The sequence below is a fragment of the Anabas testudineus genome, chromosome 9, assembly GCF_900324465.2.
Source record: "Anabas testudineus chromosome 9, fAnaTes1.2, whole genome shotgun sequence".
NCBI lineage: Eukaryota > Metazoa > Chordata > Actinopteri > Anabantiformes > Anabantidae > Anabas > Anabas testudineus.
The window spans coordinates 22800616-22822449 of NC_046618.1; the positions used below are offsets into that span (position 1 = coordinate 22800616).

At 40.4% G+C, this 21834-nt stretch overlaps 2 protein-coding genes across 3 annotated transcripts in view; both read right to left on the reverse strand.

Moving 5' to 3' along the window:
* Positions 1-3131: 3131 nt before the first annotated feature.
* On the reverse strand, positions 3132-9249 carry anxa3a (annexin A3a). Of its 2 annotated transcripts, none has more exons than XM_026344198.1 (14): positions 9185-9249; positions 8442-8476; positions 8313-8360; positions 8123-8210; positions 7279-7373; positions 7010-7123; positions 6828-6918; positions 6516-6595; positions 5657-5713; positions 5453-5546; positions 5245-5340; positions 4956-5014; positions 4474-4596; positions 3132-3477 (listed from the first exon to the last, which is right to left on the reverse strand). In XM_026344198.1, exons 2-14 carry the CDS (start codon positions 8454-8456, stop codon positions 3418-3420), a joined length of 1020 nt encoding a protein of 339 aa, XP_026199983.1. In that variant the 5' UTR covers positions 8457-8476; positions 9185-9249; the 3' UTR covers positions 3132-3417. The 2 variants fall into 2 exon arrangements, with proteins under 2 accessions (XP_026199983.1, XP_026199982.1); XM_026344197.1 differs by having other exon boundaries at positions 3132-3722.
* A 542-nt stretch (positions 9250-9791) lies between these two features.
* fras1 (Fraser extracellular matrix complex subunit 1) overlaps positions 9792-21834 on the reverse strand; it is a 196203-nt gene continuing 184160 nt past the window's right edge. The window contains exons 52-73 of the mRNA XM_026342783.1: positions 20953-21112; positions 20671-20839; positions 20249-20495; positions 19677-20021; positions 18952-19112; positions 18604-18751; positions 18271-18476; positions 18014-18170; positions 16850-17050; positions 16522-16709; positions 16105-16380; positions 15688-15920; positions 15427-15587; positions 14719-14933; positions 14217-14367; positions 13872-13979; positions 13583-13742; positions 13294-13410; positions 12947-13113; positions 12638-12843; positions 11715-11861; positions 9792-11497 (exon numbers count right to left, since the gene is read on the reverse strand). Coding sequence (XP_026198568.1) covers positions 10916-11497; positions 11715-11861; positions 12638-12843; positions 12947-13113; positions 13294-13410; positions 13583-13742; positions 13872-13979; positions 14217-14367; positions 14719-14933; positions 15427-15587; positions 15688-15920; positions 16105-16380; positions 16522-16709; positions 16850-17050; positions 18014-18170; positions 18271-18476; positions 18604-18751; positions 18952-19112; positions 19677-20021; positions 20249-20495; positions 20671-20839; positions 20953-21112 — 4505 coding nt within the window. The 3' untranslated portion in view covers positions 9792-10915. The remainder of the gene's footprint in view (positions 11498-11714; positions 11862-12637; positions 12844-12946; positions 13114-13293; positions 13411-13582; positions 13743-13871; positions 13980-14216; positions 14368-14718; positions 14934-15426; positions 15588-15687; positions 15921-16104; positions 16381-16521; positions 16710-16849; positions 17051-18013; positions 18171-18270; positions 18477-18603; positions 18752-18951; positions 19113-19676; positions 20022-20248; positions 20496-20670; positions 20840-20952; positions 21113-21834) is intronic.

A 21834-nucleotide genomic window follows, 5' to 3' on the forward strand; every position in this document is an offset into this window, starting at 1 on the left:
TTTAAATTAATTATCAACTTATCATCATTATGTAAATAGAAAACAAAATGCAGTTGTAAATTTTCAATTAAAAGTGTATATGCAGATGCTGTTTGGTTGTATGGAAGCAAACGTTTAGGAGGCAGAGTTGATGTCACAACTGACATTTGGACTGATAACACTAAAGCTAACAGCTAACTGGCACAGAATGACCTGACACACACACAAACAACTAAATTAAATCAGAATTTATTTATTTTAATAGAATTATTATAAAAAAATAAATCAGAATAGATTAATTAATCATATGGACTACTTGACAAAGCAGTAGCTAACGGACAAGACTTTAATCAAACACTGGCCATTTTTTGTGAAGGTGTGTATGTCAAAATGCTGTGTCAAGGAAATAATTAATAGCTCATCTTTAGGTGGCAGTGGGCTTCCGTACCAAGCGCCCAGACAATGCTCATTTATGACTGGGCGGCCTGAGTGACAGACGGAGAAGTTTGGTTGAGGAAGGCGAACACTAAACAGACTGGAAAGAATGTAGTGCATGGAGAAATAAACAAACCCCAGGCTACACTTGGGTAATGTGTTATCCTCTGTGACATTTACCATGTATTTCATTATTAAAAAATCATTATGTGAGTTCTCTGTTCGTCTGTGCCTTTGTTCTACCTATAAATCAATTTAAAAGCATGGATCATAGCTGTTACTTCCTCACAGCGTAAATTAATCTCTTCAAATTTGAATCATTTGCATTGGATGAATGATTTTACACTCAATGCCAATGAGAAAGCTGCTTCTGTGAACCACAGACACTGTCAACAACGACGTCTGTAGGCTGGAGAATCCATCATATTATTCTGTGCTATTCATTCTTTCACAGTAAACTCGTGTGCTATGTAACCCAAAGTCACCCCAAACGGCTAAATGCTCGTTTCAATGGAAGGAAAATGTCTGCTTTTGTGGAGAACTGGTCACAATTAGCATAATGAGGTCAGTGGTTATAGGGGGAGCACATGGCTGAGACTGGGATTACATAAGAGGCGAGGAGGAGCAGAGCCGGATCACATGACTGTATAAACCCCATGTCTGGACACATCCTGTTTCTGCAGGGGGAATCTTTCCTCTCTGACACACTTATTGTTGTCTGGTCTGTCTGTGAGGTCAATGCTGCCACCTGTTGGTGTCTGAAGATGAGGAGAGGTGCTTCGAAGCAGAAAAGATGAACTAGGGCTGATGTCCAGGAAGTTTTGGGCAAGAAGAGTTTCCCAAAAACCCCAAAAACAGCTGTGAGTTATTTCACATGAGTGATTTCTACACATATTCTTTACTGGGAAAAGAGGAAATCACATGTAACAATAACAATTCAGCAACTATGTTCTACAGAAAAAGATTAGCCAAGCTTAAAGTTTGAAGTTGTTTACTTAACATCGTGAATTTTAGAGAAATACTTCAGATTTAAGGCATCTTATAATGATGTTATAATGTTAATTTAAGAGATGAATTTAACTGAAATGAATTGAATTGAAGAGAATATGATGAGGTCGGGTTCACTGGATTCAAATACAGTATATACTATACAAAATTAACTATAGGTTAACAGCTGAAACTCAAGATAAGAGTGGTCACAAGACGATTACAGGGGAAAACCTGACAAACAAAATTATGTTTTAGTTTTATTATTATAACTTTTTGTCTTGATTCTTCATAAATCTTAGAGAAAACATCAATGTTTTTGTTAACTACTGACTTATTATACTTATTATAATAGTAACATAATATGTTTACAGTAACATAAAAAAGCTGCGTGTTCACAAGCCTAAAGGCTTAAACTCTGTATGTTTAAACCCAAACTGTCTCATTTAAAGATCAGAAGAGGCCAAAGATATAAAATACTGTACGTTTCACGTTTCGTATATGAAACATAATATATTATATTATGCATAGGAGCATGTTTAATATGGAATATTGGGTTAAATTCTACTATCATAAAACAACTGTGTTTTGTGTTTGAGTATATTTTGTTCATATAGCTGCATGCAGCGTTCATTGAAGACCTGGATCTTCTGTATTATACCGTCAGACATGAACTAACATCATCTTTCCAACCTTGAAATTAACAAAAAGATAGAAATTGTGGGTTAAGGTTATTAAACCCAGAACACAATCTTCATGGAAAATAATGTATAAAACATCTAGAATATCTTATGTACATTTGACTAGTGCAGCCATAAATACACTCGCTCTTGTATTTAAATATTAGACTCAAGTGTTGGGAGCTTGCTGAAATTCCTGTGCCCTCCATATTCCCCACTATCAGCCTTCAGCATTCATCCTCACACTCGGTGAAGCAGACTGCCGTGCCGGCCTGTGCTGTATTTCTGAATGGCAGTCCACTTTATGAATGGAGACTTCCTGTGTGCAGAGAATATAACAGGGGAACATTCACAGACAGTCTTACAATTCCTGGGTTCACGTCAGGAGACATCAAAGCTCTCCTCTTGAATTCTGGTCTGTTACACGTTACACTTTGCATCACACACCACTTTGGAATCTGCAGCTCAGTGAGCTCGGCCTACATTTCCTCATGTTCCCCAGTGAGTTTGATTTTCTTCACTGGAGCACTGCTGGGTCTCTGCACAGCGCAGAAGACTCAGCCACAAACGAGAGGTCACAGTCAGCGTCTTACAATGGACGACACAAGATTTTTTATTTTCTAACAGTACTGCACATACTGTGTTGACAGAAAGCACGAGAACACTGTACGATGTTACAACCTGCTGCAAAGTCAGTCACAAGACATCTCATCAAGAAGTCTTTGTGCTGATAACTAACAACTGGTTTCATCATCATATTGAGGCCAGTGTATGGACGATGAAGAAGAAGATGAAGATGGATATTGTGCATGTCAGCTTATAGCATCTTCCTGTTTTCCCTGAGTACAGATTAGAGTTTTGTGTCTTTTTAAAAAGCCTCTGAGCGAGTTTTTAGACCTGCAGACCTTTAAGACAGCTTTGAATTCAGTGGTGCCACCTCCTGGAGATGTTGATGAACTACAAAACTGAAACTTTGAGCTTGAGGTTATTTCTTATTTCTATAATACAAGTATGAATTAAAGAGGTAATTATAAAGAAAGATCAGCGCTGCAAGATTGAACATATTCATTTATTTCCATCATTAACAAGAATTTACAACCACCAACAGTGTTAATCCTCTGCTACCATGTTTATTTACTATTAACTATTTTAATAATGGCGTAGTAGTATTAATAATGAGTAAAAGTAATAGTAGTAGTAGTAGTAATAGTATCTTTTATTGTAGTATTCTCCTTTTACACTAAATGTGGAGGTTTAAGAGTGAGAATTTTTTAAGAATATAATATTATTAAAACGGAAATTCAGATGCAAATGACATCACAAGCTGATCTGTTTATCAGTCGTCTCCTCCACAAATTAATTGCAGAGTCTTTCCATAATCCCGGTGGCAATCAGACTGAAACAAAACACAATTTCACAATAAAACTTTAAACTTTTAAATCTGCATGTCTCGCCTGAGTTTACAAGGTTGTAAACATGTTGTTAGTAGTTTGAAGATGAAACAACAGCAGAGCAGAAGTGAAAGAACGGGATTAGTGGCAGAGGAAGCAGGTCTCACATTGACCTCAGCTGGAGAATTAGTTAGTCGTCTCCTCCACAGATCGACTTCATACAGTCACCGTAGTCACCAGACACATCAGACTGAAGGACAAACAAGGAGATCAGTGTCTGCCAGTCACACTCACCAGTAAATCCCACATTCAGATGTGACTTGTTGGGATCACTGGAGTGTTGTCAAGCAGATATAAAGCAGCTTTTAGTGTATTTTATATTATATCAGAGGGTATTGTTTCTAGTGCCACAGTCACATTAAATGCAGAATATCCCAAATCATTTATTTATTTCTATCACTTTGACAAGAACACATCATGAACATGAACTCAAGTTCAGGGCATGAATCACATAAAAACAGTTCTCTCTGCTTCCAGAGCAGCTCTTCTTGTCACATTAGTTTGGGTGATTTAGAATCTGCATCAGTTTTTGAAATTACAACAAATAGATAGTGTCATAATGAACTAAACTGATCGAAATTAAAGAAAAAACAACCTGAGGAACCACAATATCCCAAGAAAAAGAGCAAACAGAACAAAACCCGTTACTACAGAGACTGAATTTTAGGAATTAGGAAATCCACAGATTCTGAGCGTTTTCTAAAAAGTTCATAAAATCACAGATGTTTGTAATAGATTTAGACATGTTAGTCATTCTGTCTCAGCACAGTGTTGTGTTTGTATCTCAGAGGATTTCCAGGCTCCTAAATTATTAGTAGTAAACGTATGTTGCTGGAAACTGGATCCTTTAGCCCAAATGTGTCAGAATAAACCCAGCACATCCTCATTATTATTCAGGTTTAGGTTAAAAAAGTTCTGAAACAGAAAAAGGAGTTCCTCACCTTGATGAACGAGAGCAGAGAGCTCTTGTAGAGATTCTTGAACTCGGTTCTGATGTCTAGTAGATCAATTTCAGACCGGCTCACCATGATGCGGGTCAGAGTTGCCTCATCTGTTCCCATGCCCTAACAATGACAATGGCATGGAACAACAGGGAAAAACACATTTGTACATTTGAAATGACAGCATTTATCTGCTCAATATAAAACAATGATTTATTTTCCTTCAGAGTGGGGGAACAGTTCTAGTGAATGCTAGTTGTGCTTTCACACTTCATCCATTCACATACAGTGGTGCTTGAAACTCTGTGAACCCTTAAGAATCATCTTTGTTTCTCCATAAGGACCACAATGAGACAGATAGATTGGAACATTTAAATAAAGGGTTCACAAACTTTCGAGCTCCGCTGTAACTTCATATCATAACTCATTAATTCCTGTGTGAACAAAAACATAACTGAAACAGGCTTCGTGTTCACATTCACCTTTAAGCTCTCATGCAGGCGTTCTGCAAAGTAAGCGGGCGCACTCTTCACACATTTCACTGAAAGACAATGAATGTACAATGTGTTTATATAACACCAAAATCTATAGTGAAAAATCTAAAAACAAACCTTAACTCATATTTAATATCTACTAAATGTCTTCTGTCTTTACTTGACATGACACAGTTGGACACTATTAATCTGCTAAACATTTTGTACGAGTACCGTCTTTCATGGTATGATGATTATTTCAAATACTATACATTAATTAATAAACACATTAACTTACCCACAGCCACCAGCAGTTTCTCCAGATTTCCTGACATCTCATTTTCAATGCTTTTTTGCAGGGTCTTTCCACTGATGTTGTTGTATTCAATAAGAGCTACACACACATAATAATAATAATAATAATAATGATAATAATAATGAAAACGACACAGAGAGAAAGAGCACACACTGAACATGGATTAAACACATTATAGACTCAGTCTCACTCTGTCTCAGTTGAGGAATACTTCGTTGGCAGAGGATTTCAATGAATTTGGATTCATCTGTTCCCAACCTCTTCTCTCCAGCATTGTAAAGTGCCTGGATAGAAACAAATGAAAGGGATATAATATAAAAAACAACACATAGAAACACAGTAAATGTAAAAAGACATCCTCCGTGAAACACACATTTCATAAATATTGCCGTACCTTGGCGTCTTCCTTTGCCTTCTCTGTATTTACGGCTGTGCTCTCGTCCCTTTTTCCCTGGAAACGAAAAATAAAACGTACTTTTAAGTTCACTCTGAGTTAAAAGTGTTTTTTTAAATATATGCAACACATTTTAAGCCTCTCAGCCATGCATGGCGGTGGCTGCACAGTCAGAAATTCCAGTTGCACAAACAAAGATTGTTCAAACAAGCAGAACTAGTTTACTGGCCACATTGTCCTGAGTAGTGATGACTAATAGTGCAGGAAGTTACTGTATTGTACCTGTGCACTTTAAACTCAGCATTAAAGATTAGTGCTCTTCACCTTGACATATGTGTTTGTACTTTGTTTTAGGTGTTTATATGTCTTATTTTTATTCTTAAATTGCTCTATATATCTATAATATATTTTAATGCAACCAGGCCAATTATACTCGCATGGGATGGTATTTAACCTCTCCAAAGTGGTTTATTAATTTTATATAAATATTTATTTAGCTTTTTTCTTAGTTAGGGAAAAGATTATTTGTAATTAGTTTAGAATATGTAAAGTGACAGTTCCTATACATTATACAACAGATACAGTGCATTATATCTGACAAGCTGTTTAAATTGAGTGAATTCCTTGTATCTTGTATACTTCATTTCAAACGTGCCACCGTTTCTGAGCTACAGTCTGGACACCATGAATAAAATCTACCCGTACCTGACTGTATATGTATAATCTTCATTATCTTTCCAAATAACTGAAGCTAAAGTCACATTTTGTGCTCTCTTTTATAATGCGTTGCACATCACAGGTTAAACAACATAACTGTGTATATGGATGCACAATTCACAGACATATGCTGATGACAAACCTCGGCCAGTAAGAGCAACGCTTTACTAAAGTCTCCGGAAACTTCAGTCTTCAGACGTTGAATCAATGACTTTCCATTTTCTGTAGAAGAAAACAAGACAAATGTATGATTACAATATTTAAACAGGAATTTATCATAAAAAAACAATAAATTATAATGATGCAAGTCATAAAATGTAACTAAACATTGTCAACATGGAATTTTTTAGTAAAAATTAATGGATATCACCTGTTTCACTATAGTTATACTATATATAACTATAATATTTCATTACATTACATGTAAATCTTACCCATCTTATCCATAATTTACCTTGCAAATAGACGTCACTGAGAGCCTTGATTTGTTGGTTGGATCTGGATGCAAAGATTTCGATCAGGATGCTTTCAGTTGTCCCAGCTCCCTGCAACACGAGTGTTAATTTAACACACGGAGGATCAGTAATGGAGAGAAGAGGCATTCAAGGTTACACAGAGAGAGTCTGACAAACGGACTTTTATGGCCCGGGTCACTTCATGGCAGTCGTACGCTGCAGGAGGAGTGATGAGTGCCACCAGGACGTGCTCAAAGTTCCCCTTGGTGTCTCCTTTCAGGTCATTCAGTAATATCTAGGACATTAAACACACCGCTCCATTTTACAACAGAAACACACCCATGTAAATAGAGCTCAGGTGACAAACCCTCATACTGTGACTCTGCTGCTGTCTTAGTGTGAATACAGGCTGTAATTCACTAATAATTAACAACAGGAGCGGCGTCTTACTTTGCTGTAGGCCTCCTGATAAGCCTTACAGATGAGCTGCCTCTGAGCGCTGCTTCTCTGGGTCAAAATGTCAATCAGGACCTTCTCATCGGTGCCTGAAACATTAAAAATACAAGGAAATAAATGGTTCAATGCATGAAAAATGGAGAAATAACAACTGGTTAATCAACTTTGGGTTTATTCTCTGTATAATAGTCATACTCAGCTTTGGAAAACAGTTATTTATTTATTTATTATAATTTTTTTAAATCACTTAACATTAAAAATGTGTTCATAGATGCTTATTTATCAAAATCTAAAAGTAAATAATAAACAATCTAATTATATTATGGTGCAGCACTTCTATGGGCCATTTTTCTGCTTGAGTACTTATAAAGTACTAAAGAATTAGTACTCAAGTAGTTTATATACGAGTACAATGTATGACTTCTACCTCCATTGTAACTAGTACAGTGCATTAGTACTTTTAACTAAGTAATTGTGAAGTTAGCTAATGCTAATATTAATTAACTACTAATTAGCAATAGCTAATGTTGTACTCTGTTCTAATAGTAGGTTAACTTTCATCAACATGTTACATAGTGTAAATACTAATTTAGCATCATCTGTGTATCCTGAAAACGTGATTTTATTATATTTATCTTTATACAATATGATAATTGTGTGAATGTTGCATCATCAAACATCATTTTACTTTAAGGCTTCTTAATCTTAAATCTTTACGTTAAGTGTATTGTGAGGATCAGGGTTTGTTCAGTATAGTGGTTACGTTTATGTTCAGGCAGGAAATTCATGCAATGTTAATTAAATTAAAACATGACAGAGTGCGTGTGTGTATTTGTACCGAGTCCTTTAATGGCCTTCCTCAGAGCTGCAGCATCGGCTTTGGCATCAAAGTTCGCTTTGGCTTTGATGGTTCCTCTTTCACCAGACTGAGGGAAACAGTGACATTCACGTATCAGCTGCAGTAACAAATGTCTTTAACTATGATGTAGTGCAAAAAGAAAACAGTGCAAAGAGAAACGTTGACCTACAGTTGCTGAGAAAGAGGAAGGTGTGTTCACCAGACTCTCCAAGTCATCCTGAAATATATTTAAAAGATGTGCTTTAAGTGTGGAAACAATGAAACTGTATCAAAAATAAAAACACTGAAACGGTCTTACCCATAAAGACGCCATGATGATAAAAACTGGTTTGTCTATAAAGAAAATACACATACATGCTGACAGTTGAACATCACTTTCTCATTGTCTGATTTGTTGTGACAAGGTCCAGTTTACCTTCTTTCATCTCCACCAGACTACATTCATAAAATAGCACATTTAAAAAACAAATGACTTAAGTGTCACCTATATCATTTAATGTACTGTAAATCATTAATTTGTAGGGAATTGTGTGCAACATTAAACATCCAATGCTATATAAGCTACACCAGGTTTATTGTACTGTCCCTATCATGAGTTTGAGTAAATATTTAGTTAACTGTCAAATTGTCTTTCTGGTAACTTATGGTTAATATTTAACACTGTATAAAACAGACTTGTCTTGTTGACATATCTGCAGTATGTTTACTTTTGACCTGCTGAAAGTAAAGCAAATAAACCTTTCAGCCTGAAATAAGGCTCATTAATGTGGTTTCTCTTCACTGTGACGATGTTACACAGAAAAAATTAAAAGAATCTTCATCTTCTGTTTCAGTGGTTATCTGAAAGTGATAAGCTCCACACAGATTGCACCGAGCGACACTACAGGACAATACTTTGCTTTGTTTGTCGATTCATGTGCAACAAATATCAGGAAATGTGATAAACTTGATGTCAGCTTGTAGGATCTAAAGATTTTCATGAGCTGGTAAAATTAATGAGCTAAAAGGAAAAAGAAACTAGGGAGAAATAAAGGAACTCACCTGGATTCTCGTGCGACTGAGGAACCTGTGCACCACACCTGCAGGCTGTGGAATCTCAGCTCTACCTGAAGAGCCAGTTGACCACGCCCACTCTTTAAACGGCAGGTGCTGCCTTCAAAAACAGCTCGTAATTAAAAGTTTTCCTCAGGGAATTAATGACAACTCTTTTATATGAAACACTATCTATTATTATTAATGAGTTGCTTGTTGTACTTCACAGTCATAATACAATGAAATTCTAGGTGAAATAAACACTTAAGGTTGGAAATATGAAGAAAACACATCCATTCAGTTGATACAGGTTTCATTTTCTCAGCACATGCAAAGTGTGAGTGACAAAAACATTTAAGACAAATGTGGGTTTCATAATTTTATTTTATTATTAAAAAAGGCACCAAATACAGGCATCATCATATCGACTGATCATAGTTGTTCTCCACAAAATGATAGCACCAAAAATATAATGTTATTTCCCAGATTTCCCCGTTTCCCGTGTTGTTTGATAGGCACACAGTTGAATGACGACAGGAGATGGGATCATGGGGGCAAATGAAGAGAAAGACATGTCAACGTGTCACATGAGAGTTTTGCAGTGTTCTCCAACACACTTACAGTAACTTTACCATCATGAGTACATCAGTAGCCGAGTGTAACATATAGAAATACATCATAGAGAGTAACATAATACTTAAAGGAAGAAAAAAAAAAAAACATTTGGGTGAGTGTGATGGATTTTGTGTCTTTGGGCGGAATGAAGGCAGGTAGACACACATCTCTTATAAAATACATTTTTTTAAAAAGTGATTATTATTCATTGTAACAGCAGTAAGGCTAAAGCACTACGTCGTGTGGACGGGTTCAAAACCTTTGTAGTTAATTACAATCACACAGAAATTTCCACTTTTCCTACTCTGGCAAAAGAAAAAAAAAAATCACTTTGGATGATTTGTTCTTGAAATGCATGTGGAGAAATACTGCATGGCACTTAATATTGGCAGCTGTCAGAGTACAGTACGAACAAAAAAAAGTATTATCTGTATTGCAACAATAAGAATTATCTGTTTGTTCAGTGTGAGTAAGGCATGAAATGCACATTTTTTTGTTCCTGCTCATGAGGGAAGGACTAACAAATATGGCATAATTGCACTTGAATAGATACTGAATCATTCATTATTATTTACACTGCACTCATTCAGCCTCAGGCGACAGCAGCACACTGTACGATACGCACTTAATACTTTCACAGCAGTCAGGAGCAGCTGCAGCCGATGTAGAAGTCGCTCATTTGGCTGCAGAAACAGTGACTGGGAGCGGAAGGATGAAGGCAGTATTTCTTCTACACTGGCCACCACTCAACAGTAGTGACATTTAGTCGCAGTGAAATGACTCGATGCAGCAGGGACGTGTTTCTGTCCAAACAATCACCAGTGTCTGAGCTACCAGTCACCATTGTTGTGCTAAAAAGAACGTAAATGTCAAGGAAACAGGAACAAAGGAGCAAACGCTTCCGATGGAGTTTGGATGAGCAGATGTGGGAGTTTGTTTTTTGTTTTTGGCTGAGGGATGCGATGAGTTTGTGGATTCCTGAGGTAGCCCAGTTGTGAAATGATTAAAATGTTGCGTTGCCGTCTGCGCATCATTCTTCCCTTCTCAACGTGGTATAAAAATACATTAACAAAGTACAAACTTTCTTTTAGAAAATACCTTTTTTTCCTGTTTGTCGTCAGTGTTTCAGACCTCAGTGCCGTCGTTAAGGTTGTTGTGCAGTTTGACCTCCAGGTTGACCTGCTTGACCTTGGTTTTGTCGCTGGCCTCCTGGTTGCGGTTGAGGATGTTGACGTTTCTCACCGTGCAGTGTTTGGTGCTGAAGTTCTTCTCCACGCACTTGTCCAAGCACACTTCCACCTTAGTGTTGAGCGGATACTCCTCGTACACTTTCTGAGCCTTCTTGCTCTTCTTCATGGCCGATCGCCGGCAGCGGCGGAACAGGAAGCAGGAGGCCAGCAGGATCAGGACCAGCAGGGTGATGGCGGCCACCCCCCCGCCCACCGAGCTGCCCATGTGTGCGTTGAAGGTGGCGGAGGGTGCGGTCTCCAGGCGGAGTGACTTCATGTTGGTGCCGTTCTTCACCTGGTCGCCCTCGTTGTCGTAGATAAGCGACTCGTCGAGTGTCAGTCGCCCGCTTCGATCCACCAGGTCCCGTTTGGGGCGGCTCAGCTGATAGGTGAGCGAGCGCTGAATCCTGGGGCTGGACCGTGACTCGGGGCTGATGACATAAATCACCTGCAGGTACCACTGATGCCCAGCCTCCACCTGTCAATCACAAAGAGAGAAGGAGGGCACGGCCCAATGAAAATCACATTCTTAAATAGAAAAGTTAGCATTGACATTAGCATTCATCTGGAGTTGTGCTTGTGTCCACCTAATGAATTAAAAACCAATCATCACTCTTTATTGAACAGTTTTTCTATCTGGAAACATCTGGCTCTTTAGCTGCTTAATGTTCCTCCATGTCTCAGATTCCACGCACCTTGTAGAGAGCATCCACCTTCATGGTGAAGCCGTCGACGCCCGGCATGGCTGTCATGGACTGCAGCTCCTGGATGTCTGAGGCGAAATGAGCCTCGAAGGGAACGTCGTGGAAAAAATTGTCACACACGTCCGGCTGTTTGCGATCCTGCAGAAGAAACGTGAGGAGAGGAAATGATGAGAGCTCCGAGCGCCTTAACGTGAGGTTGAGTCATTTTTACATTTGGTCTGTAAAGGTTATACTATATTCTATACTGCCACAATCAGACGGATAAAACAGCAGTCGAAGAATGTGGTCAGACTCGTGTGGCAAGTAAAACACTAGGAGTAATAATAAGATCACCTGAAACAAAACCTGAAGAACGTGTGAACAGTATATTGTATCCAGACACTGACTTTTATAACCTCTCAACTAATTTGTGTATTTAAAGAATATTTCAAAGATGGAGGTTTTAATCAGACCTTTATCCTTTAAAGCCACAGTGAAGCTTCTCTGTTCCACGGACGGTGCAGAGGCTGTGTTTTATGAAAATGAAGTGTTTCAGCCTCTGCACTGACTTTAATATCTATGATTTCCTTAACAACAGTGGACCAGGCCTTTATCAACCTTAGCTGAAGAGAGTACCTTTTTATTTGAGACAGGCCTTTGTTTCAAACCTGCCTCTGTTTGTTGTCTTACTGTTTCCAGCAGGTCTATTTCTTCCCTGGAAGTCATATGAAGTGTGCTGTAGCCTCCTTTTCCTCCAGGTTGTGTTTTATTTTACAGACTTTATTCTATTGTGTTAAATATATTCATAACCTGAATCCTTTTCTTTTCTGTTCATGTCATGAATCCGAAATATATTATTATTTAATATTTAATCACGATCTTGTCAGTGATGTTTACTCCGCAGACGAGAGAGAAGAAAACAGAAACAGTTGTACCAGAAGCAGGAAGCGATGTTTCAGGTGTTTGTTGGGTTGGATGCAGCCATACTGTGGCCCCTCGTTGTACAGCGTCCCCGTGGGGTCAAAGAAGGGAACGTATCCATCCCTGCCGGTGCAGAGGTAAACCTTCTCCAGCTGCAGCTTGTATGCTGCGTTCAGGTTCTGCTCAGGGTTCCACAACACCCTTCCATACAGAGTTTGACCTGCAGGAGGCAGCAGAGGGAGATTTGTTTGTTTTAATACACCAATGGAGCAATAACAGAATTATTAAAGGTTAAGAAATAATCCTGAACGCGTCTGTCATACCCATGGAGAACGCTCCCTTGTAGTCCATCTCAGCCATAGAGACATCAGCAGATGCTGGGTCCATCATGAACACCTTGTCGTTGTTACACAGTTGGAATTCAGTGTTGAGGGAGTAAACCACAGGAACAGGCCGGTTGGTCTGCTGGAAGGCGATTGGCACCAGAAACCTGTGCAACAACAACAACATGAGGACGGTTCAGGAAGTGACCTGCTGCACTTTTATTTGTTGTTAATGCAACGGTCCGTAAAATACACTTATCAAACTTAACTTGGACTCGTCACATAGTATGTACAGTATATGAGAGAGGCTGTGGACTGTAACTGTCTCCAGATGCGCATGAACATACTTTTCTGGAGCGTGAGCTGTGCAAGACAGGGGTTTATCTCCGGGGTCGATCCAGGGTTGAGTGGGCTGGACGGTGCAGGGAATCAAGAAGACTGTGTACTCGCCAGAGTAGTCCTTCCTGTTGAAGGACATGCATTAAGACAGAAGGATTATTAGAACTGAACCAAGGCGCCAAAGGCGTCTCTACATGTTAAGGATTGAAGAGTCATCAGCATTTTTCCCTTGTTGATGTGAACATGACTAAGAAATTAGAATCATTTCAGATATTATTATAAATAAAACCTACAGACCTGCTGTAAGAGCTCGTGGCTCTCCACAGCTGATACGGTGAGTCGAAGGTCTGAGCACTCCACAACAGCTGGATGTCAAACTCGATGCCTCCAAGATGATCGGGAGCCATCAGGTGGGACTTGTGTCCAGGCAAAGTGTGATGTTCGAGGACAAACTGACCTGGAGGAAGGAAATAAAAAGCTGTGTGGGCTGAGAAAATTCTTTACTTCTCTAAAACAAAAAGTCAACATGGACATGAACTGTGGAGCCCTAACGTCTGACACATTGCGGTGGATGTTGTGAGCTGACCTCTGAACTTGGCGTGGGTTTTGAACTCAATCACCAGTCGTCCATCTTCTCTGATGTAGATCCTGATGATCTGCAGCCTGGCTGAGAGAACGCTGTCGGTCTGGATGCCTACAGACATAAAACACAAATGCTGATCGTGACTTTTGGTTAAAGGCGCAGTTTAAAAGATCTAAGCAGAAATCAAATCATTTGTGTGTGATTTCTAAATATGAAAAAATCTATAGCAACTCATCACTTGACACAGATTCAAATAATACTGAAACACAGGATGCCAGTTCTATATTATGAGGTACTCATAAAGGTACAATTAGTGTCCACTGGGTGTCTGATGTGTTTAGTCCTGACCTGTCCTCCAGAGCACGGTGTCGTAGAAGAAAGAGAACTCCATCTCGGTGTGGTGCTCCAGAGATGCCCAGCCTCTCGGTGCTGTCACGTAGATGTAGGACACGTAGAGAGGAACCTGCACTGTCAGGAAAGACTGAGCTGAATCCCGGACCTGGAATAAGAAGAACAGGCTGTATTAGACCCCTCGAAGATGAATAAGTGGTTTTTGTTGTTGATTTACAATCTTCAGTATTCCAAACAAAGTGTCAAAGCATCTCACTAATATATTCAACACGAGATTTAGAATTTAGGTTGTTACACTACACTACAACATATTGTGTTAAGATTCAGGGACTCCACAGAAATATTTGTAAAAACACTGCATTTCTTCAGATACAACATCTGCTGTGGTGTTTTCTGGTGTGTTTAAACATTTAAACATTCAAATACTGCAGTGACACAAGAGTTTCTTTGTCTCATATAATAACAACTAATATCCATATCTGATGATCACAGACAGCACCTGGAAATCGGCAGTGACAGAGCCTCCACACACGTCGATGAGTTCAGTCATGTCGTAGTAGGCATCGAAGGTCCAGATGCAGCTCTTGAGGTTGAGGTGCTTGTAGAGCTGGATGCTCTTGGGTTCCCGCACGTTGGGGTTGAACTGGTAAGGACGGTCGTAACCCGGCCCCAGAGAGATACTGTCATAGGACACGTCATCTAGGAAGCCTGACTCTGTGGAATAATGTTTGTATTAGCTTAACAGATATGAAAAGTCTTTATGACATGGTCAAGTTGTAGTAAACTTCAATGCACAAAATATATGTGTTTGGAAATAATTATATATACAAATTACCAGACGAGAATGTTTTATAAAAAAGAGCATGAGTTGTAGTTACTACAAACAACCTTTAGAATAATAATTGTGTTCCGGAGGACACAGCAGCGCATTGTTTCTGTGGCTCTTGTGTGAATGTAGTAAAACACCCCCTCAGACCTTGAATAGAATACTGGATATGGAAACACACTCTTCACCACTACTTTGTCTGTTGTTGTGTTTAATTTGTGTTGTTTAAAACTATCAAAGCTGATTATACTGTAGAAAATGACACCTTCAAAATGGCACTTTATGTGAACACTGCATACAGTAAGTACCCCTAAACCCCTGATCTCCTGTTTCAGCTCTTCTCTTTGTGTTGATGTGAGTGTGTATGACTCTCTGACTAACCGGAAAGACCCTGCAGGTCTTTGAGTGTGACCAGGTTGGAGCAGACATGCTGCTGTCTGTAGATCGACTCTGAGAGCAAGAAATGCAGGTTGTGAAGGGGCATGGTGGAAACCAGGGGGAGCATGCCATCCTGATGTGGGATCTGCACTGAGATATGGATACTAAACACAGAGAGCAGGAAATAAATATGTTATTTTCAAAATAAAGCACACAAAGTTTTTGTCAATGTTACAAAGTCACCATCCTTTGGCCTCTGCTCACCGGTTGGGGTGCTCCTTGTGCTTGACATCCAGGTATTTGAGCGTGGCAATGAAGGACTGAGCTTGGAAGCCTCTGGCGGTTCCTGTGGTAACAGGCGTGTGGCAGATGGACCCCTCTGTGCCGATGGTGGCGATGTTGCTCCGCAGCGGCGTTCCAAGGTGACCAGCTTTATCCCTGGCCTGAGCCACACAGCGAACATGGAAACGGCGGCTGAAATAAATACTGTCGAGGACCTGAGAGAGACAAGAGAAGCAGAGGAGATACGCAATTTAACAAATTAACTGTGTTAATCTATCTGTCAGTACTGTCTCAGTGAGAAAACTATCCATAAGCTGGTTAAAGTAGTTCTTCTGAGTTTTCCCCACCATTAATATTTTCAGCTCTAAAAAAACCTGTTTGTCAGTTTGACCAGCTCACCATGTGGTTGACGCTGGTATACGGGGTGGTGTCAGTGACCGTTTCGAAGGGGGACCGGGCACCGCTGGTGTCAGTTGGCGCCGCCACTTCCCAGGAGAAGTGAACTTGGGTCTGGTTGATTCCCGCCTCCTCACAGCGCTCCTTCATCACAGAGTATTTGGGGTAGTGGGGGTCACAGGGGGTAACGCACACCAGGGGGTAACCAGGAGACGGTGTCTTCTTACTGCCTTCCTTGGTCACCTCCTGGACGTGATCATAGTCAGCAAGAGAAACCACCTGAGGAAAAAGGAAGACGATTAACAACAGAAGATTTCTTCTCATTATGGTTTAGAGTAGTTTGGTGGGCAGAGCAGGTAAAAGTATATGTGCCTTTTGTTAATAAATAAGTGAAGTGTGTCCGATCTACAGTTTTCTTACAATTGGAGGGGCAGGGAGGATGAGACTGCCTGCTGCTTCCTGATCCAGAATGGTCACGGTTGCCATTGTGATCTCCCCGAGGACTGCCTCCACAGGGTCATCGGGGCCAAGGACCAATGAGAAGGACTCGTGCCACTCCCTGTCCTCATTGGACAGAATCTCCACTTTGAACAGAATGTGGTCCATTCCTAAAAAATAAAATAAAATAAAAACTCAGTCAATCTTCTGCCCCAGTAAGTCCAGATGTTAGAGTAATTCAGTGTAACATCTATTTTAGCAGAGACCAGACAGTATTTGTGGATTAGTCCCATGAATTTTCAGCACTGACCAGGTGTGTATTTGAGCACTCTGCTCCTGGGGTTGTAGTCTACTCCAGACTGGGCTGATCCATCCCGGGTGCTGCAGCGGATCTTGGAAGTCCGGTCCAGATCTCCTCGGCGGATCACTTTGATGTTGAGCACCTCGATGCCATCAGGACCCGGAGGCTCCCTGACCTGATAGGATGCCTGCTCGAACTCAATGGTGGGAGCTAAAGAAGGAGGAGTGGGTGAAAGGTCACAGTGCTTCTCTCTGATGGTTACTTATGTGTCACTTAGATCATAAATAGTTGTTGCAGATTTTAAAGAAACCTGAAAGTTAGAGATATTCAAATAGCAAATAATCTCACAGATCACATCGCCACAGTCGCTAGGTCGTGTAGATATGCCCTCCACAATATCAGAAAGATCAGACCCTATCTGACGGAATACACGACCCAACTCATTGTACAGGCGTTGATCTTATCTCGCCTGGATTACTGCAATGCACTACTGATGGGTTTACCGGCATCCACGACCAAACCCCTCCAGATGATCCAAAATGCGGCAGCACGCCTCATTTTCAATCAACCTAGAAGGTCTCATGTCACACCGCTCTTCAGATCTTTGCACTGGCTTCCTGTGGCTGCAAGGATCAGGTTCAAAGCTCTGTCTCTTGCCTACAGAGTGGTTAACTCCACAGCTCCATCTTATCTCAATTCAATCATTCAGGTCTACATCCCCTCCCGTCCACTGCGCTTAACCAGGGAACGTCGTCTGGTGGTACCAGCACCTCACAGTCGACACCAAGGAAAACTGTTCAGCTCAGTGATCCCAAGATGGTGGAATGAGCTGCCTATCTCTGCACGCTCAGCCACCTCACTTGCAATCTTTAAAAAACTGCTGAAAACAGAACTCTTCCGCATCTTCCTTTGCACTTAAAAAAAAAAAATAAAAAATTCTACCCTTTCTTTCTAACATCTCTTGAAACAGAAACACTTTTTCGATAGCACTCTGCTTTGATGTTGGTTCTCCTTGACTTAGATTTTGTTTGCCTTGTTCCTCACTTGTAAGTCGCTTTGGATAAAAGCGTCTGCTAAATGACTAAATGTAAATGTAAATGTAAAATGTAATCTGCATAAGAATAAACAACGGAAACCTGGTCTATGTGAATCATGAGATGAGCGCCTGCTTACCATCTTCATCATTAGTGATGGTGATGGTGACAATGTCGCTGGCGCCCACCATGGCACCACTCCAGTGGTCTCCCAGTGGCGTCCCAAGATGCACCTGAAACTCCTCCTCAGGCTCAAACACAGAGTCATCGTTGATAAAGATTGTGCAGTTTTTTACCTGGAGAAAAAACAAAACAGCAGAGTTTACTGGATTGATAACTAACATAAGCGACAAACAGACAAACCCCTGATCAAGATATTGAGGACATTTTTTTTACCTTCTCTCCTTTGAGGAAAGTGATGCGCGACTCATCTGCATTCCTCCTCTCCTCAAAGTCGTCCATCACCATGGCAGACATGGTCCGGGTAAAACAGCGGACTGACGACTTGAAGGACAGGTCGCCTGTACGGATAATGGGGATGTGGAGGATGCCGTCTGTCTCCTTCACAGTGTAGGCGCTCTTCTCAAACTGCATGCTGGGAACTGACAGAGGACATGACAACTAATTCAAAATTTGAATGACTTCATCAATGTAATTAAAATATGGGTACTTTATGTGACATATGAGGAGGCTCAAATGAAAAGTGTCTGACTCTTTGTGTGCACATACTGTCCTGGAAGGTATCAGTGATGACAACATTGGCTTCATAGGGCTCTTGGAGGACGGCACCCTGAGGAGAACTGAGGAAGACAACAAAAGACTCCGGTCCTTCGATGGATGGGTTCTGGATGTCGTCCATGATAGTCAAACTGCAAGTCTGGAAAAAAACAAATTTATTTACAAGGTAAATAGTATTGTAAATGTATTATTTTTCTCATAATCATCTTTGTGTTTGGCTTCATATCTTATTTTATGTTTCTATAATTTATATCACAGAAGCGTAAGATCTGCCAGCTCCACTACAGGTAATCCAAAAATAAAGTCTGCTGTTCCTCTGACAGTATGTTTCAGACTCACTTGTTCAGTTTTCCCAGGTTTGAACTCCACCTTCTTGGAGCTGGGGATGTAGTCGATTCCTGGGCTGGCTGAGGGGGGGTCTGCGGGTCGGGTGGCGCACCACACAGATGTCACAGAGGATAAATCACTGCCGTGGCGCAGCACTGGTATTTCAATGGTCCCTGGAGAGTGGAGATATAAATGAATGCAGGTTTAAACATACGAAAATCAGCATTTTCTAAGATACTGTGTGATCTTTAACAGCATTTATGTACAAAGTCTGCTCTGAATTGCGATTTTAAACTAATTAAGGTCAAGCACTAATAGCAGCAGAATAAACTGACAGTAACATAATTGTGCTGATGCCTTTATTCAGGATTAGAGCTATGTCAGAGCACACAAAATTAAAAGAGAGAGGCAGGAGGATAGCAGAGGTTTTAATAGAGAAGTTTTAATTAGCTATTATTATTTAATAACTAATAATTTTATGTTCTTATAAGCGAATTCAAAGAATTATATGTGGTAAATAGTGGACAGTATTTTCAACATGGTGACTTACAAACAATAGACTGCTAATTCTTAAAAGAGGCTACTATTAGTGCTGTATTTCCTGGTTCAGCCCATAATCTCTGACCCAAATTAAATCAAAATGTAAAAAGACTACAGTGATGTACGTGAAGAGAAAAAGAAAAAGAAACAAGAATCATACAACTGCTCTGTATTCAGATAGATATAAGGAGACATACCAGCATCTTCACTGAAAGTAAAAGTAGCGTTCCCAAGAGTAACAGTCGATGCGTCATTGGGTCCATCGATAACGACTTTGGCCACAATCACATCTCCAATACGAGCATTATCAGAGGCGTCGGACAGCACCAGCTCAAACTCCTCTGACAGCTCGTACTCGCTGTCGTCGATGAGCTTAACGTCACAGGTGGACATGCTGACGCCAGGGCCGAAGATGACGCGGTTGTCGTTGGACATACCACGGCTCTTATAGTCGGAGCCGGACTCCAGAGCGTGGAGGCTGCTGCCCTGGGCCGACTTGGCCACGGTGTAGCAGAGAGCTGACACGGTACTGGAAGTATCACCTGGAGGGGAATGTGGCAAAGGAAGGAGGGTCACTGCTGGTCATATGTTAGCTACTATATCTCTACTGCACTGGAAAAGTGCACTACTCTAAAGTAAAATGTATATACTGAAGAAGAAGCAAGCATAACATCCGTAAGCCACAGTAGTCTTAGTCAAACAATACACGTATTTGTGTTGTAACTTTTATTTAAATACAAAACTAGATGGAAAATAAAGTGTTCTTCACCTTTTCTCTCAACAGGAGCATGGATAAAGCCAGTGCTCTCATTGACGTGGTAGATTTTCTTGTCAAACTGCAAAGTTGGTTCGTCCTCTGTGTCGTTGATGTTGACGATGGCACGTGTGTTTCCACCCAGCAGCGCATACACAGGCATGCTCAGTTCCACGTGGAAACTCTCGGTTCCCTCAAACACCTTGTCATCATTAATGACTATGGTGCACACCTTGATGTCCTCCCGCTCGTCAAACTGCACCTGCGAATTAAGAGAAAAAATGTGGTGTTGAATTTACCATGTGAGAATAAAAAACACCAAGATTTGTTGAGCCAACATGATGGATGAGACCAAAAGAAAGTTAAAACCTCAGCTAGAGGAAGGCTAACACTTGTTATTATTATGAGATTTCCTGAACAACATTTACACTGGTTACCTGTCCAGCATATTCCACATAGTCCTGTTGGCCTGGATGGGATCCAATGCCGCTGGTGGACGTGGCGCTGCCCTGTTCGGTGCGGCACAGCACAATGGCGTACTGGTTGAGGTTACCCATCCGCTTCACGGTGACGGCCACTGTGCCAGCCTTCTCACTCACATTGTAACTGTGGAGCCATCAGAATAAGTGGAAAGATATTTTACTTTTTTCTTTGGTAAAATAAGGTAAACAGGAAAAACGAGTAACAAATGGGAGAAGTCTCACATACAGAATACAGACCTTTTGTGCTCAAAGCTGATGAGGGACCACTGGATGTGGAAGACGTTGTCGCTCACCACATTTGGTTTACTGTCTTTAACCAGAAACTTGAAGTTGTCCATTGTTTCCTGAACGTTCTCGTGATGCAGCACGTAGCGGATCAGACCCAGATTGATATCAGCTAGAAAGGAACAAAGTCAGATTAAGTTTTGTGTCAGTTACTTCTTCCTGTCATCTTTTATCCTCTTATCAGGTCAGAGTTTGTTACACATCACACATTAAACAGGAGAACACTTAAAAACCTCACTGTTGGTCAGAAGCTCATCGCAGAATATGTCTAAAACACTGCAGGAGCATTCATTGAGGAGAACCACTTTAGTGTTAGACAACTGTCCTAAGACAATTAGCAACCATATTTACCCAACAATCAACTCTGACCTTACTATGAGGAAAGGGACAACCAGAAAAAAACAAACGTCCCTACGGGGACTGAGTCTTAATAACAGAAATCTTTGTGAAGAATGTCTTTTTGTGAGATAATGATTCGGTAATCTGCCGCCTCTGGCCTTTTTCCATTGCTTGGGAGAAAATAAAATGAAAATGAAGATGAAAGTCATTACTGGCTCACAATTTCTGCTCATTTACACCATCCACAGGAGGCAGGAGAAATGGGGATATAGTTTATAATTGAGGGCTGAAAGCCAAAAAATAGATGAGTGTCTCTGTGATACAGCAGTTCAGATGACATTCTGGAAGTTTGGGATATTTTTATTAAATTAAATATATGTATGAATGGAAATATCTGAAAACACTATCACACTGAATGCAAGCATATGGCAGAGTATGAGAGTAAATGGTAATAGCTGAACACTCAGGGCACATGTTTATTTCATCCATTGGATA